This window comes from Falco peregrinus, chromosome 5, assembly GCF_023634155.1.
Source record: "Falco peregrinus isolate bFalPer1 chromosome 5, bFalPer1.pri, whole genome shotgun sequence".
Classification (NCBI taxonomy): domain Eukaryota; kingdom Metazoa; phylum Chordata; class Aves; order Falconiformes; family Falconidae; genus Falco; species Falco peregrinus.
In genome coordinates, this window is record NC_073725.1 from 104,934,624 (window position 1) to 104,953,133 (window position 18,510).

Consider the following 18,510-nt stretch of genomic DNA (forward strand, 5'->3'; position numbering starts at 1 on the left):
GGGGCCTCTGCGCCACTGAGGGGCGGCCCGGCGGCGGCCAGCGGCGCCCACGGCGGTGCCTGGCTGCCTTCCCAGCCGTTAACCCGCCGGTGCGGCCTCAGCGAGGCGGCGGGCGGGCACGGTGGGGCTCTCCCCTTGGCGGCCGAGCCCCGTCTCCTCAGGAAGGCGTCGCGTCCGCTGCGGCGGGGCCGGCTTCCGCCTGGGCGCGGCGGAGTGCGCGCTGCCTGCGCATAAATCTCTTTGTATCGGGTGTCTGCGTTTGTTTTCTGTGAGAAAACGTTTTGTGTCTGGATTGAAACTGGGAACTTAGATAGCCCTGGGCTGTGAAAATGTGTTGGGAAGGTGCCCAGGGCTTTAGAAAACGGGACCGATGTTCTCTGCAGCTCTTCTTGCTCGTGGGGCTCTGCCCACACAGGTGTAAAATCGGGATTTTAATGTCTCTTTGTCAAATGTGGCCAAGTGGGCAGTAAATCTTTGGAATTTCTTTACATTTCCATTTATAATCCAACAAAATGTGCAAGCTTAGCAGCAGCTACCTGATGCGTGAGGCTGTTGTAGTTTCTTAGGTGTTCTTGCTGTGATCTGTAGCGAGGAATTTACACGCAGGCAGAATGCTGGAGCAGAGACCGCGGACTTGCTCAGGTTATATTAGGCCCTGTGGCAGACTGAAACTTAAAATTTTTTCCAACTCTTTGCTTTTTTTTTTTTTAAATCACAGGAATATATGAGTGGTGTAGTATCGTACCAAGCGCAAGGGTGCCCCTGCCGCTTGAAATGGCGGTGGGGCTGCGGGTGGGCAACGTGCCCTTATTCCCCACCTGCAGGTACGGTAGCAACAAAAAAAGATTGATTTTTATTGTCAATATCATTACTGTGGAGGTTTCAGCACCACATTTTCTGTATCGTCTGTTTCTCATAGGTAGCATAACGCTGCAAACGATCTTCCATACACATATGATCATTTGACAGGAGATGTTCCGACACCAGCTGGCATGATAGCATGTTTTGGTGCTGTATTTTGACCAGAATGTACCAAAGATTGGAGCAAACTGTGCAAGGTTAGAAGGTTATCTTAGATTTAAACAAGTATTTGCTTTTTTTTTAGACTGCTGAAAAAGGCTTCAAAAATCCACTGTCATTTATTTAATATTTATTTAATATTAGCCTACTAAAACTCATTAAGATAATGGGATAAGATCTGCTGATCCAATATTCTGTAAATCTGAATTTAATTAAATCAGTGAATTTACTCTAAAGCAGCATGTCAGAAATGAGAGCACATCGTTGACTTTGTAAGGCTTGATTATTGCTTAAATAAAATCTCAGATTTTTGTTGATTTTGCCTTAAAGTGAAAGACTTAACTTTCAAATGCAGTTATGTATAATGTTAAAAAAATATATCTATATTAACTTAAACCGGCACATATTTGATGTTAATTAAATGGTTGATTATGCTGCTTGCAAATGGACAGACCCAACATACTAATACGATGATTCATACATAAATCAAGTGATTTGAAGTCACTGATTGTGACTGGGACATTAAACAGTAACAAATCAGCATTGAATTACTGTATCAAGTGGATGGAAGATACAGTCCTGAGATGAATTCCAGCTGTGTGTGAGCTTCTTAAGGTAGTACATTGTCTTAAGTTTATGTAACAAAACCCCCCACGTTCAGAATGTACAAAAACCTGGACAAATCCTACAAAATTGGAGAGAGAGTAAATATTCTGGGGGGGAATGTAGTTGGATATTGAAATTTTTACTTATACTTGACCTAGTTCAAACTCTTAAAAGGAAAAGCACATTGCTACTTTGTATTGAAGTGGCATTTAATAAAAGGTGTAAAGAAACATGGAATAATGACAAATGGGGTTTTCTTCCAGGAGAAAAATATCTCTTGTTCTGATAATTTGTCTTTGAGTAAGACTCTTGGTGACCCAATAGGAGTGAGAGCCTGGACTATTGCTAGTTTGCCAACTGACATATTTTCTGTAGACAATGGGATCATTGTTGACAATTCAAGACATTGCTAGGTGACAAAAAGGTTTAATTTTCAAATCCAAACAAGTTTTCACTTTTTACAAAAAAGCAATCTAAATATCTAGAGACAGTGTAGCTTCTGTAGAGGCAATGTAATTGAAAGCAGGAGTAGAATCTTTATATCCAGCTCCTGTGAAATTTAAGAGATGTAACACTTTAGAGATTTGTGTATGTAGTTACTTGAAAGTTTTCTTTTTAGGAGTTGCGGTGCCCTTGGATAAAGTTTTAATATTGTTTTTAACAGTGTATTGTGTTGTCCTGTTACTGGCTAATAAAGGATTTGTAAGAAATGGGTTTAGAACTGCACAGAAATCCTCATTCTTTACATGTTTAGTGATAGGATTCAGGTTTTGTAAATTGCAGGGTCCAGATACCACAGTCCACTTCAGGCTCTTACAGTTATGAAGCTATCAGATGGCATTTTTATGTTTTACAGATTTTTATTGTGTGTGAAACACACATCTATATAAAGGATTCTTTTAGGACCTTTAACAACTTTTTATTCCAACTGAAATTTTAGTTCAAAGGTGTTATCTATTACATTATATGAAAACTTGTGATAGTTGTCTGCAGGTAATCTACAGGAGTTTATAGAAGCAGAAATATGATTATAAAACTTTCTAATGATGTTCTTGTGATCTGTGTGCTCTTAAGAATTAGTCTTGATTCATACCAAAGTCTAAAACCATTAGGGAGCTACAGTCTAGATTTTCTAGAAAGGTGAAATTTTTGCAGGTAATGTACAAGAGACAGTACTACTAATTATTTAATATATTTTTTTCATGTAATTTGTCCTTTGCATTGATGGAGTATTGGGAAAGGAGTGATATAGACTTCACTTAGGTTTTCTGAGTACAGTTACGTAGAAGATAGTCGAACAGTATGGGATTTGTCCGTGATTATTCAGTGTGTCATTTTCCTGTTTCCAGGATTGGTATGAATTAGGGAAGCCCATGTTTTTTCAGCTGTCGGGATTTTATTTTACTCCAGCTTTCTTAACTGGAGCTATGCAAAACTATGCTAGGAAGACCAGGATCCCTATTGACCTTCTGGGATATGAATTTCAGGTAGAGATATATTATAAATGCATATATTCTTAATCCAAGTCCTGATGTTGTGGTGAGATGTAGTAAGTAAATCCTGAACCTGGAAGGTTCATTTTGCAACTAACTCACTGCAATTTGACAACAAACATTTATTTCTTTGGTAAGGTAGGCATGTTAAATAACATCCTTAAATGAGGTAAATTTAAGGTAGTTCTGTCACTGGACCTGGAGCTCCACTCAATGAAACAGCCTATAGAGTACATATTTGTCTGTGTGATTAAAGCCTTATTTTATAACCCACAGTAAAGGTAATTAGGAAACACACATAAATCTGTTATCTTTATAGTTTTGTATAAAAGTAGTACTGAAAGAAAGGTATTGCTATATTATGCTCATTTTGGATTGATCTTCTGAAAATTTGCTATTGCCATAATACCTCAAAAAGCAAACAGCTTTGAAAGTTTAATTACATGGAACACTTATTTCTTGAAGGTTATTCCTCAGGATACTGCACCAGAAGATGGTGTTTATATCCATGGATTATTTTTAGACAGAGCTGGCTGGGACAGGACCAAGTCAGTAACAAAGTGTTTTACCATGGTTCTGGAAAGCTTTCTTAGGTGCTCAAACAAGATGTGTTTAAATATTTTAAGTGATAACTTTTCATATTATTGAAATAACACACCAAAATAAATGCTTTTCATGCGTGGAAAAAAAGGAATAAAAAAAAATACCCAAGCAAGCAACAACCAAAAAATATACACTGAACCCCTCTTTGGTTTAACACCAAGCCACAAATAACTGCTTTGTTCCTTTCTCTCACCAGGGAAATGTTAGCTGAGCAGTATCCCAAGTTGCTTTTGATATGATGCCAATCATTTGGATAAAGCCAAGTGAGTATAATTTCTTTGAAGTGTGAGCATTCAACCCACAATTCAACAGAAATTGCAACAATAAATTCCTTTTTTACGGAAGATCAATGCTTCTACCCTCAACAAAGTACCCAAATGTGCACAGAATTCATGTGCATCTGACCTATGACTTTTACATTAAAAATTGGGCCTGCTAGCTTGACTCAGTCTCATCTGAGCACTAGGCCTGTCCCTTTTTCCACAGATATTCATAATTACGAATTAGACGAAAGGGCTAGTTAAAGGATTTTTTTTTTATATAAATATGTTTAGGTGCTGCCCAATCTATTTTTCATCCAAAAGTTAATGGGTAGGAAAGCACAAAATATATCTTAATAGAAAATGAAAATAGCCTGCACTTTTTGAGAAACATTACAGTCAATGAACTTGAAGCATGAAGAATGCTGAATCATGTGGGTGGAAGGCTAGTAGGTGTTAAGTGTTGGGATGTGGATGAAAAAGAGCAATGGATGTTGTCTGCCTTGAACTCCGCAAAGTTTTTGACGCTGTCTCCCATAACATACTCATATGTAAACTCGGGAAGTGTGAGTTAGTGGAGCAGACAGTGAGGTAGATTGAGAACTGGCTGAAGTCCTGTTCAACTTGCTCATCAGTGACCTGGGTGAAGGGACTGAGTGTACCCCTCAGCAAGTTTGCAGCTGATGGAAAACTGGGAGGAATGGCTGATTCACCAGCAGGCTGCACTGCCATTCAGTAAGACTTGGACAGGCTGGAGAGTTGGGCAGAGAGGGATCTAATGGAGTTCAATAAAGACAAGCGTCAGGTCCTGCACCTGGGGAGGAGCAACCCCACGCAGCAGCACGGGCTGGGGCTGACTTGCTGGGGGGCAGCTCTGCAGAGAAGGACCTGGGAGCTCTGGTGGGCAGCAGGTCGCCCATGGGCCAGCAGTGTGGCCTTGGGGGCAAGAGGGCCAGCGGGACCCTGGGGTGCATTGGGAGGAGCATGGCCAGCAGGTCGAGGGGGGTTATTGTCCCCCTCTGCTCTGCCCTGGTGAGGCTGTGTTTGGAGTGCTGTGCCCAGTGCTGGGCTCCCCAGTTCAGGAGAGATGGGGAGCTACTGGAGAGGGGCCAGCGGAGGCTATGGAGATGATGAGGAGGGCTATGGAGGCCATGGAGCATCTCCCTTGTGAGGAAAGGCTGAGAGGGCTGGGGCTGTTCAGCCTGGAGGAGAGAAGGCTGGGGGGGATCTCACCTCAAGGGCGAGTGTCAGGAGGACGGGGCCGGGATCCTTTCAGTGGTGCCCAGCGACAGGGCAAGGGGCAGCGGGCACAAGCTGAGACACAGGCAGTCCCATCTGACACGAGGAAGAACTTCTTCACTCCGAGGGTGACCGAGCACCGGCACAGGCTGCCCAGGGAGGCTGCGGGGTCTCCTTCTCTGAGACATTCAAATCCTGCCAGGCTGTGACCCTGAGCAGCCTGCTCTGGGTGAACCTGCTCTGGCAGGGGGCTGGACTAGATCAGCTCCAGCGGTCGCTTCCAACCCCGACCATTCTGTGATTTCAGTCTGGATTTATGTATAGTCTATGTCCTGTCATAGCAACAGTGAAAATTGTAGTATGAGAATCAGTTAACTATGTATAGTAGGTACTTCTGATGCCTTCCTTCTTCAGCAAATTCATCTTTTCTGGATTTAATTCAGATATTCTGATTTTTGTATGGTTTTTTTTCCAAATTCTCTGGGAAGAATAAATGATAAAGTCTTCCTTATGACCATCTGCTGTAAAATGTCTGCTTCCCTATTGCTCCAGAGACGCAGTCCAGTTTCAATTCCTTGACTGATTCCACATTTTTTTTCTCAAAAAAAAAAATAAAAAAAATTACTCAAGCATTCTTCCTAGATCTCCTCTAACAAAGAACTATTTCCACCTTGCATTGACACAGCCATCATAATTTCTTTGCAAGGATCCCTCTGTAAAATACAGTAGGAGAATTTACTTAATTATGAAAGTCTCACTCTGTCCTACTGTCACTATTACAACTAGGCATCTGTGCCCTTCATTTCCCTGCTTATTTTGTATTACACCAGCATAAGTTTTCAGCATAGGTCTGTCTTTCTGAAACTGCTTTTCCCTTTAAAGACTCTGTATGTTTATCTTTTGTTTGGTTTTTCTATTTATATTAATATGTGAATTGTGATAAAGCAATCAGAAACAGCTACTTTTAATAGGATTCTTGCTTGGTTTTCTTTGCGTGTTTATGTTTACTTTTATTGATTTTACTTTTTATGCTGTCTTACTCTTTTAAGTAAGCCCATAACATTATCCTCAGTTTACTCTCTTAGGAAAGCACTGAAGAACTTTCTTCCCATAATGTAATAGTTACTACTTACACTTCTCAAATTCTTATTCCAAAAACTTTTCACAAGGGTATTTCTACAAAGAATTTTCTTTTTCCTTTGTAAAGAATTTTAATTCCTTCTTCTGCTGACACCATTTGTCAGGTCAGGTTATTAAAACATAACTAAACTATGTGAAAGAAACATGGAGGAAGTCCCAGAGTATCTTATGATCAGGTATTTATAGTGAGCTATTAATGGACATAGGCTCTACAGAGATCGTTTTCAATCCTGAAAATATCACTTTCAGATTAATAATCAGTTCTTCAAAGTGTGAGGTCTTCCCTCTTTCTGAAGGTGAGAAAAAACGAGTGTGTTTTCTCAATTCACGGGAAAATTACTAGTCTTTTTACAAAAACAAATAGCCTAGATTTAAAATGTTTATATACTCACTGTACTATAGGTATAACTGAATACTAACAGTTACTTGTCTGTATATTTTGTTAATACAGTTCTCTTTTTTGCTACATGTGCAATTACAGAGCAAGGCCTTGCAATCACACATTAGATGGGTCAGGTAACAAGGTAGATGGTGCAGGTTTGCTGTGAATTACTGCTGCTTCAACTTTAAGATGTTTCTAGAATTATTCCAAACTCTGTAACGGGCATGTTGACAACTTCCTTCATTTTGCTTTGCTTGTTCATTTTGCCAATTTATTTATTTGCTTTGGTTTACTTACTCATTGTATTTTACTTTGCCCTGTATTTTTGGTTGGGTTTTTTAGGCCAGCTGTTTTGAATGACAGAAGTGGAAGTTTGGATAAGCTGAAATAGATGAGAGGTCTGAGCCTAAAAGAACGTCTGTGATTTTAATCTCTAATAGCATGTAGCTGAATATACAGAGGAACAGTGTGACTGCTTATGCATATAACTGTACATCTACACAGATTATACTATTTAATGACTGATTTGATCATCAATAATTTTTAATGATTTCTTCTTAAATTTTAACTTGTAGACTTAACAGATAGTATCAATGGGATTTAATTATATGCTCCATTGTTTGTATTACAATCTTAAAGGGTTAAAAATATTTTTAATTGAACTCTTGCTTTTTTTTTTAATTTTTGTAAACTCCGTTGTGGTTACACCAGTGTGTTTTATTTCTGCCTGCAGTGGGATATATATTGTTGCAGTATTTTGTATATATCCCTTACAAGCATTAGAAAAAAGCAGGCATGTATTGATGAAGAATGCAGAATCGTAAGTTTATGGCTGTAGATTATGTACATAAGGTGGTACAGTTGGTCTTTTTTCAAGTATGGAGTTTGATATTGTTACAGTTGAAAGGCTGATGCACATAACAGGACAAATTACAATACTTTCCTGACTATGAGATATGGCCCTAATGACATCTTTGTTGAAACAATTTGAACAAAAGCTATTATTAAAAAATTTTATGTCCTTCACTTGCCCTTCACTTACAGGTCCTCTGTAAACAAACTGAAAAAACGTTCTGAGTCGTATTGAACATCTGTTCGCCTACTAAGGAAACATCAGAGAATGATTGTGATGATATTTGAGTGTCTAAAAGACTTAAGAGGGAATGACTATTTATCTGAAAACTAAGTTTAATTTATTTTTGTTGCTTTCTAGTAAGTAATGCCAGAGCAAGTAGCTATTCCATGCGTTCAGTCTGTGGAACAGAGATAAAAGCTAGCAGGTGCTATTGAGATGGAAAACCTTTACTCTGTTCTAAATAGAATAACTCTTTGCAGTACAAATTCAAATACTTGGGAGAAGGCAGGAGCTCGAGTTAAAGAAGTTCTGATTCATTTATTTTGAACTATGTTTCATTTCTCTTGATACTTAAACAGTGGTTGTTATTTCTATTATTCCAGCTTTCACCTGAAGATTTAACATCTGCTTCCAACTAAAAAGCAGTGTTTCCCTACAAAAAGTGATCCAGGTTGTGCTGATTGGCTATGTATAATTCTACATACATGTTTGATGATGATTCTGATGATGAAATCCCTACCCAACAAGCTATTCAGGAAAGCTTACAAGATAGGCATAAAGTTGAAGCAAGTGGCAGTGCAAAAGAGGATGAAAGGTAGTAAGTTATTATTTCTCTTTTGGGTGTTTTCTTGGCATTATCATAAGCAGGTGGTAACCTTATTTTCCTTTGTGACTCCGTATATTGTATTTGCTCTGGTCTTGTCTCATGAATACTGGAAACCACTGGTAGCTCACTGGTTCTGAGTTCTCCCTGAAAACGTATACCCGTTTCCTTGAAAATATGGAATGTATGAAACTTTCAGGTGACATTTTACATCAATATCTAAATGAGTACAAGGCTTTATGAAGAAGATAAGTATGTGATGTAAAAATAGATTGGCATGGTAGCTTTCCCTCATTTTAGTATTTAATTGTTGGCCTTTGTGTGAAACGTCCAATATTTGTAGTGGGACGGGAAGACCAACAAAAAAGAGTTTTAGTGCATTAAAAAAACCCTGACAAAGCCTAGGTAGCTTACAGAAATCTAACATGTAGTCTAGACTTGAGTGTTTAAATTGAAGTATAATTATATCCTGAAGTTTACATTAATTTTTACTTCTCATTTTGCTTTTGTTCTGTGCAGTTTCCAGTATATTGCAAGTAAAGAACATGGGAAGATAGTTGCAGCAATTCGGACGGGTAAGTACAAATACCCACGCTAAGCCTGTTCCCCTGGGAATCACTTGGGAACTGCATTGTTGACAATGCCTACATTTTAGGTGTTTTATCACCTGATTTAAGTGAGTTTTTCTTTATGTAGTCTTGGGAGGAGTAAGGCAACTAAAAATGAGACACCTGAAAGCTAACTCATTAGATAGGAACATGGTAATATGGGATAGGTTCAAACACCACTCCTCTTAGAGATTCCAGTTCTTCATCTCCTGGAACTAGGGGGAAATGCCAGGCATTGCTTGTAAAATAAGCAACAGGATGGCAAGGCCTCTAGTCAATTGATACTTCATGAAAGCATTTGCCACTTTGTGAGATACCCAGATTAAAATCCCTTCTCTGCCTGAAGAGTGTTCCAGAATTGTTCCTTAACTGCCAAACTTTATAGTGTATTCCAACATGAGCTGCTCTTGGTCTTCTCTGAAACTTCTACTTTTTGTGGTAAAATCAATTTATATACTGAGTCACAGGGATAACTAAACAGCGGGCATAAGTAGTACAGTTGTTTGGACAGTCGTCTGGCACTGGGGAACCTTCAGTTCAATCCTTACACACATCATAATAGTTATAGAGATATTTAGTGGAGTAGGAATCAAGAAACCAAGTCTTTTCTAGAAAAGCAAATGCTATAAATATTCCATACACGATAGAGAATGTGTCTAAACTCTAGTCATCTTGCTGTCTGGCCTTATGAATATATAATTCTTATGTATGTACAACTTGAGCAGCAGAGATCAAGAGCAGTCTGTCTCCTCACCCTGTAGTTGTAACTAACAGAAGGGCAGACTGCCTTCTCCCAGGAATGATGGGATAAGAAGCAAGAGCAGAAACCAGGCCTGTACTTAAACAGGCTTTCCAGCTGAGAAAGTTTTGCTGTTTCTCAATGAGATATAAAATTGAAAACATCACTTGTGTTGATTAAAGATCCAATAAGATTTTTAGTAAAAGTGGAATAATGAGATAGGTCTCATCCCTGTTGAATCAGCTTCATTTTACTTTTGCCAACCTAAATATTTTTTCCTACAGTTTCGCTAGGATACTTTATACATTAAACTTCCATGAACTATGGAACAGAGAATTGTACTTGAAGTATTTTAGTCGCTCTATTATAAGTAAGGGTTTTTTTGAAGTATAATTCAAACTGCTTTGTGAGTCTACGCAATCGTTGATTGTTTCATTTACCTAAACAACCCTCTGAGAAAAAACTGCTTTGACAAAGCAAGCTGTTTATTCTAGATATGCTGGTGGGATAAATAGCACTCAATATATTAGTTGCGTGCATTTTGTTTTATGATGAGTAACAGGATATGATGCGTCTGTCTTAAAATACTGCAGGCCAAGAAGAGGCCTTGATGAAGTTGGTGAGGCACAGTTCAGCTTTTGAAGAAGCAGATCAGCAAGGCTGGCTTCCTGTGCATGAAGCTGCAGCACAACTAAATAAGAACATCCTTGAAATAACTTTGAAAGGTAGAGTCCTTCTGGTTTGCCACCAGAAAGTTTTACAAAGTCCAGTTTGATGAATCATCCAGCTTCAAATGTGTTCTGCTTTTCTGTGTTTCAGCCTCCCGTGCCATTACATGGGAACAGAAGACTCTAAAGGGGGAAACACCTCTCGTGGTGGCAGTAAGAAATTGCTTTGCAGACAACGTCCGCTTTCTCCTGCTCAATGGCTGCAACCCCAATGTTAAGAATGAAGAGGGAGATTCTCCTTTAGTTATAGGTGAATGCCTGGTTTAGGGGTGGAGAGGTGAGGGAATGGGGTGAGATTATAGTTACACGTTTTAGGTTTCAATTTGACATACTTCAGTATCTAAAATATTTTGCTATAGGGAGTAAAAAAATGTTAATCTCAGTATTGAACAGGTCTGTTTTTCTTAGATGGTATCAGGGCTTTAAATGATGTGACAATTCCAAGTTAGAGACTGTTACCACAGAGTTCTTAGCATTATTTGTTACTTAAAGTGTGATGCTTATCGATCTACTGAAGTATGGGAAACATAGAACTACGAGAAGCTAAAAATCCTTCCCCAAAGTCAGATCCGATGCAGGGAGCTCCAGGTGCCTACTGTTTGCCATCTCTCAGTTACAAAGAGTTTGAGGTTCAGGTTGAACATGCATCTTTTTCCTCAAAGAATCAGCTAGCTTTCTCCATGAAGTGCAGAGTGTCTTCCTCTGCTTTCCTTAGCCTCATTTATACAGCAGTGCCAGATAACCAGCTCCTGCTTCTTCAGGCTATTACTGTTCTTCATTCCTGCAGGCATAAAACATTCATATTCTCTGCTTACATGGTATCTGTCTCATTCTACTAGCTTCTCTTTCTCCAAAACCTGTGGTAATTAGTTTTGATTTTCAAAAATTGTAGTAAACCAGCCAGATTTATCTGCAGTACTTAGAACGCAAAACAGTGTTTGTCCCTATTCAGGCATTGTTGGAATTAATCCAAGTACGACACGTGAAGAAACTAGCCAGGCCCAAATTCTTGGTTCACTTCTCTGTGAATTTTTTTAATTGAACAACAAGGTCACATACCTAGTATCACACGTAGCATGAATGCCATTTTAATTTGATCCTGCACGAGAACTGTAATTCTTGGTTTGTTAAGAACTATATTTCGCCAGGATGGTTTTTAAAAAATTTCTATGTTTATTTAATTCACTTCCTTCAATCTGGGCTATGATGCTGCTATTCTTACTGGGTCCTAGCCAAAAAAAAAGGAACGCATGTTCTCATTGTCTGAGTTCTAAAGGAGTACTGTAAGTTTCTTGGACAAACCTTCATGTTTTTCCATATTGGAAGGGTGTTTTTTTCAAAACTGTGGTTAAAGGAAGAGGAAAAAGCCTACCAACCATCTGTAGGACCCCCCAGGCCATCCTTTTGAAATGACTAAACCTTCTAGTGGGGGCTACCTGCTTAGAAAAGATGCAGAGTTCCTGAATATTTTTGAAGTGCACTATATTAAAATGCACCATCCCCCAAGAAGGGGATATATGGGATTTATCTAAAGCAGCCATGTAGGTTGCAGATAATGGGACATCAGAGGTTACAGTGCTGTCGATGGTCTTCCAAGCAGATGTTCTAACCCACGCAGCCTAGAAGATCAAAGAGAGGAGGGAAAGGTGTTGCTTGCTCACTCCATCCACTGAAGCCAATGCAAATTACTCTTTTAAGATCCTTATTGACTTAACAGATCAGGCTTATTAAGCTAAGAAGGCGTATGACACAGTCATTTTAAACGTTGTTTCATATTATGGTAAGCGTTTATGAGCATTAGAGTGGGCTCCTGCCTGCAGCAAGTCCCTGTATGTGATCTCCATCTAGTGGCAAGGAAAGCCGCGTTCTGTTGCGTTTACCAAACCCAACAGAGGATTACAGAGAAAAAGAGATAACCATACCGTTTTTCATTTGTATAGTTAATGCTATCCTGGAAACAAAGAACAGACTTGTTGATAAGTTAAACCTTTCACTGTAGTGTGACGTTTCTCCCTGTATAAATAACACTGCCAGGAACAGCTCAGGCTTTCCTGGGCTGCCACATAACGTAAGCCATAGTGCATAGAGTAGTGTTGAATAACAAAAATTCTGGCTAATACTTCGCTATTGTCTTACAGCAATTAAACAAGATTCGTATGAAATTGCCTCCTTGTTGATAAATTCTGGTGCAAAAGTGAATTTGCAGTGTGTCCACAAGAGGACTGCTTTACACGAGGCAGCCAGACTAGGCAGGAAGGATCTGGTAAAGCTGCTCCTTCGTTCTGGAGCAGATCCCGACCCTCGCAGCGGATATGGGCTCACACCTCTAGCGCTGGCTGCGCAGATTGGACATACAGAAATCATGGAGCTCTTATTGCAAAAAGGTGAGACTTTATTATATAGGATGTTATAGGAAGAGAAAGCTCAGGGTGGGGGTCTGTCTTGCCAGTGTTATAAATATCTGATGGGATGATGTAAAGACAGAACCGGATCCTTCTCAGTGCTGCTCATAACAGAACAAGAGGCAATGGGCACCAACTGAAACCCAGCAAATACTGTCTGAACATAAAAACCCACTTCTTTTCTGTGAGGACAGTTAAACATTGGAGGAGGTCACTCAGAGAAGTTCTGGAGTCTCCATCCTTGGAGATACTAAAAACTTGACTGGATGCTGTCCTAGGCAACCTGCTGTAGCTGACTGTGCTTGAGGACAGGGACTGGATGATCTCCAGAGGTCCTCTCCATCCTCTGCTGTTCTGTGGTTCTGTTTTACAACTCAGTGGAAGGATTTAGTAACATGTAGGTTCAGTGGTGGTGGTCAAGTGAGCAGCAACTGTCAGCCATGTGTGCTAGCACTGAAACGTTTAAAGCCCACGTGGGACCAAGTGAAGCCTCTTTCCAACAGAGAACATTATTCCTAAATGGAGAGGGGAAAAACTGTTCTTAGCTTAGTAGCCAGTAAAACTTTGCATTACTGAACAGAAATGAACTGTTACCATGTTACTGGGTATATAGCCTGTAGTGTAAATGGATCCAAACATATATAAAATACATTTTTAGAGATGACTTGTAGCAAACTGTAGTAGTCATCAGTGAATGCTTTGCAAATGTACAAGAAATTGGATGCCTTGCAGGAGATATTTTGTTTGCATTTTTGGATGGCATCTTGATTTATTTGAAGAATTAGACTCCCAAATCTCGTGAGCAGAGGTCAGTCCAAAGAATTCCCCTAGTATCTAAATTTCATGTTATAAGATACATATTTCTGCTAAAGTAGTAAGCCTATTTGCACACATTTCTATTATTTTCTGAAAGTTCTTTGACTAGATTAAAACTGGTTATTGTAAGATATGCCTGCAGAAATAACGGCAGAAGTAACTTCCCTTACTGAAGAAAATTAAATGCTGTCTGCACCAAGAGGATTGTTGTGATGTAAAGTGAAGGCCTGATAAAGACTACATATTCATAATATTCAAATAATATATAAATATTGTAGGGAGTAGTTGAAATTGGTTTTAAATGCAATGTAGACAGGTCATCTTAGGGAAGGCCTGACAACATTGATGGTGAGGAATTTTATATGATGGCTCAGCAACACTGGAACTGGATTGTATGAACTGTTTTGGTGCTGGGTTCTCTCATGTCTGGTCTTTGTAAAGTAGAAGAATTGAAATGCATTTTATGTAAGCCAATACCCAATTGTTTTTATGAATAAGAGCCAAACCCTTTGCTTGCCCAGTTCTAGCAGCAAGTCCTACTGTGTAATTGTGTTCAAAGCAATTGGGACCTTCTCGTTCCCAGGATTGCATAAACAGATCTAAAATCATGGATCCAACAAGAAGGTTTATGCCCCTAGGGATTTTCTTTGGTGAAGAATAGAATTCACAACACCCTGTCACTGGAGGATGGGAGACACTAATTACTGCTGGGTATTTACAGTGACTACTGTGGAAATCCTTGATGCTTCTTTCCAGGTGCAGATGTTCTTTCACAGGCGATGGATTGTGCTTCTGTATTATTTGAAGCAGCAGGAGGAGGAAATCCAGATTCTCTGAGTCTTTTACTAGAATATGGGGCTGATGCCAATGTACCAAAGCACTCGGGTCATTTGCCCATCCACAGAGCTGCATATAGAGGACACTTTCTGTGAGTTAATATACTAAAAAAAAAAAATCAATTAATGGTCATATCAGCAATATTGATTTTGTTAACTCTACCTTACCTAAAGCAGGCAGCACATCTGTTGTTTTGTAGAAGGAATTGTTTTTGACCATGTAAATAAGAGTTTACTGTGTCTGAATGTAAGAGGCTAGTCAGGACAGAATCATCATTTTAGGATGAACATACAGATTCCTACAGTATTTCCCCGCTTGTCATAAATAGTAACACTGTCCAGTCTGATGCTGAGGTTCTTGGGACATCCTCACTCTTTCGGTATGCCGCATCTCCACCCCATCACGGGAAGGTAAACGTACTAAATAAACAAATAGTCTTGGGGTATAAGGGTTATCCCTATTTTAAATACCAGAAGATTACTGAAAGATATTTATAGTAAAATCACAACCAGTAAGTGGGAAACAAGTCTTCAATACTAGGAATGTTGCATTGTGGTTAAGAATCTGAAGATTCTTAATTTCTGTGTTAATGTTTTAAATATATTAATTATACTTAAATGATTGTATATAGTATGTATTATATGTATTCATGTTACAATATATTATATGCTATTAATTACCTAATTGCTATAGGTTAAGCAAGAACACTGTCCTCTTGACACCCAGGAATCCTCTAGCAAGGAATGGGATTGTTCATAAATAATAGCATAATAAAATAGTATTTATGTGTAGTAGGTGTAAAGTCAGTATCCACGCTGGCTAACAACGTAACTGTTAGGAATTCCAGTCAGTGCAGAGGTACAGCATGCCACGGTACTGATTTGGTAGATTAAGACAATTGTATACAGTCACGATGAATTCTGAAGCCCAGCAATACAGAGAAATTAAAACACCGAGCTGGGTGAACTTGTATGTTTAAGATTCTGAGATTCTTATTTTTTTTAATTCTTCAGAGCTCTAAAAAATTTAGTTCCAGTTACCAATTTTGATGCCATTAAAGAAAGTGGGATAAGTCCAGTTCACTCAGCAGCAGCAGGAGCACATCCTCAGTGCCTCGAGTTTCTCCTCCAGTCTGGATTTGATGCCAATTTTATGCTGGATCAGAGAGTGCGTAAAGGCTACGATGACCACCGGAAATCAGCACTGTACTTTGCCGTTTCCAACGGGGATATCTGTTCAACACAGTTGCTGTTGAATGCTGGAGCCCTGCCAAACCAAGATCCCATCAACTGCCTCCAAATAGCCTTGAGAATGGGCAACTATGAGTTAATGAATCTACTGCTCCGACATGGAGCTAATGTCAATTACTTCTGCAGAGTGAATACAACCCATTTCCCATCGGCTCTGCAGTACGCTCTGAAAGATGAAGTCATGTTAAGAATGTTGATGAACTATGGGTACGATGTGCACCGCTGCTTTGACTGCCCTCGGGGAAACAGTTCGCATTCCCAGTATGTGACTGCGGGATGGACTTCTACTGTTATCAAAGATACAATGGTAAGTCTATCAGATGGCTTCACATACTGTTTTACTGCTGGTATCCTTCCTAAAACTAAATGAAAATACATTTAATGCAGTGTCAGAAAAGGAAGTTTTGAAACTGTAGGACAGTTTACACATAAAGCTAGGGTTAGGCAAGGCACTAGAATTAAATCATGTTGCCATGAAGCCTGGTTCATGACAGCACATGATCATAAACAGTATTTTTGAATTGTGAAAATACAGCTGATATGCTGGTAACCAGTACAGAATGGGCTCCCCGGGGCAGTCTTGTCCGTGCTGTAAAAGCAGGGACTTGCAGGCCAGCTCACTGGGGGGTCCCGTATCCTTGTACCCTAACACTAATATTGGAAGGCTGTTGTAAGGCAACCCCCTGGAGCTGGCGTGATAAGCACTGAGCATTATTTAACAAACCTGGACTGAAAAAACAAGGTTCCTACAGACACCCATCAACGTCTTGTTTTGCAGTTTGTAAAGTCCACTTGAACCTAATAAATTCTTCTTTAACCTGAAGGGGGTGTGGCACACACTGCGCTGGTGGGTCCCCTGGTTCAGCACACCAGGACACGAGTCTAAATTCCACTTAGGGAGTGGTAGCGCTTCTTAAGCACTTGGTTACCAAATATACAGCTGCTGAAGTTCATTTTTGCACCTAGTACAAAATAACCCATCTCTCGGATTTTCACATTCTATTAGTGAGGCATAAGGCAAGCTGTGACAGCCTCCACAGCTCCCCTGACTGACCGAACACTCATTCCGGGCGTTTTGCTGAAGTTTATTTGATTGCTCTTGTCTGCAGAGATGGGAGCAATTTACAGGAGTATTTTCCTATTATATCATCCTGAATATTATCCTATTAAACATTTTGTTTCTATCAGTTCTGCGAAGTGATAACCTTGTCATGGTTGAAGCATCTGTCTGGGAAGGTAGTGCGAGTGATGTTGGATTACGTCGATCACGTTAATATCTGCTGGAAGCTGGAAGCGGTTCTCAAAGAACAGGAACTCTGGCCAGACATCAATTTGATTTTAAGTGAGTATCTGGTGTTTACATTTGAAATAACAAACAAGCTGTTTTGGGATTGGGGCCTTCTTTGTTGGTAGTATTTTAGTTGCCATTTTCTTTACCTCAGACTGGTGCTTTCCTTCACTCTTGTTAGGCCAAGAGTTAGGTTTTGACAGTAAGAGAAGTCTTAAAAATCAGTCCGTGTAGGATTTGAACTAAGTTTCTCTCAAGTCTGATAGACAGTAACTGCAGTTTATGTAGAGCACTTGGGAACTTCCAATTACAATGTAGACAACACAGTCCTCTTCAAGGGGAGAAGCGCCTTTCCCCCTGCCTCAAGCTGATGGAACAAATCACTCTTTTAGTAGAGTGATTTAATTCTAGCCTAGATTAATTCTATATCCTTTTTGCTTGTACACAGACTAAGTAGTAGTGACTCAAAATTCTACTTTTAGTAGATCCCTCAGGTTGACAGAAAACTGGCACCAGTTATTTGGGGTTAAAAGTACGTTCCCCAAACTTCACTACTTAAAACTTACGTTTGACCAACTTGACAGAAACAAAATCTGTTGATGTAGAAGCCAATGATTGTAACTCTGAGATATATGGGCTGAGATAAAAAGGCTGGACCCTGACAGGTCTGATTGTCCAGGGACAGCCACATTCATTTAATCTGTCTATTCACAAGATGAATACACAGCAAAATTGAAAGGTAGCAGAGTACTGAATGAATAAATTGAACAAAAATTAACAATAATTTAGTAATATCAGTCTCACCTTCTCATTTCTAGCAAATCCTCGCTCTCTGAAGCATCTTTGTCGTCTGAAGATACGGGATTGCATGGGCCGGTTGCGTCTCCGTTGTCCTGTCTTCATGAGCTTCCTTCCACTGCCAAACTGCTTGAAAGACTACATACTGTACAAGGAATACGATCTTTATGGACAGGAAAACTTTATAGGAACCTACAACCTCAACTGTACGTAATTATTCTGTATTATGAAGGGAATGGTGATGTGGGTAAGACTTTGTGCAGCTGCTTCTTTCTTTTGGGATTTTATTAATAATACCAGCATTTCCTTCTCATCCCCTGAAGAAAATGGGGAGAAGCCCAAAATGTAAGTATTGGTAATCCCATTCTACATACCTAGTGGAATATAAACTATCTGAAAATTACAACAACAGTATTTTAAATGCTTAGTGTGAAAAGTTCAGGAACTGTAAAGTGTAGGGCTGCAAACCTTGTGTTATTGCTAAGTTAAAGCCTGTTGTAACAAATAACGCTACCCACACACACACCATCGCAGGGCTAAATGCAGGGTTTAGTTAAAACCCTGACCTTTAACTAAAACCAGGAAAGGACATAGTTCTTTTTTTCTCTTGTACTTCCCTTTC

The 18,510-nt window shown here is 39.5% G+C and overlaps 1 protein-coding gene across 2 annotated transcripts; it reads left to right on the plus strand.

Moving 5' to 3' along the window:
* The first annotated feature begins 15 nt into the window (after positions 1-15).
* On the plus strand, positions 16-18,483 carry ASB14 (ankyrin repeat and SOCS box containing 14). Of its 2 annotated transcripts, XM_027794476.2 has the most exons (13): positions 16-415; positions 719-824; positions 920-1,058; positions 3,919-3,985; positions 8,202-8,413; positions 8,942-8,997; positions 10,363-10,494; positions 10,589-10,747; positions 12,636-12,881; positions 14,472-14,643; positions 15,566-16,109; positions 16,991-17,144; positions 17,909-18,483. In XM_027794476.2, the coding sequence occupies exons 5-13, from the start codon at positions 8,286-8,288 to the stop codon at positions 18,100-18,102; spliced, it is 1,785 nt and encodes a 594-aa protein (XP_027650277.1). In that variant the 5' UTR covers positions 16-415; positions 719-824; positions 920-1,058; positions 3,919-3,985; positions 8,202-8,285; the 3' UTR covers positions 18,103-18,483. The 2 variants fall into 2 exon arrangements, with proteins under 2 accessions (XP_027650277.1, XP_005230144.1); XM_005230087.4 differs by lacking the exon at positions 3,919-3,985.
* Positions 18,484-18,510: the final 27 nt, after the last annotated feature.

Coding starts and splice junctions, on each gene's coding strand:
- ASB14 (XM_027794476.2), top strand. CDS start 8,286: ATGTATAATTCTACATACATGTTTGATGATGATTCTGATGATGAAATC. Junction 10,495..10,588: donor CCTTGAAATAACTTTGAAAG/GTAGAGTCCTTC, acceptor TCTGTGTTTCAG/CCTCCCGTGCCATTACATGG. Junction 14,644..15,565: donor GCATATAGAGGACACTTTCT/GTGAGTTAATAT, acceptor TTAATTCTTCAG/AGCTCTAAAAAATTTAGTTC.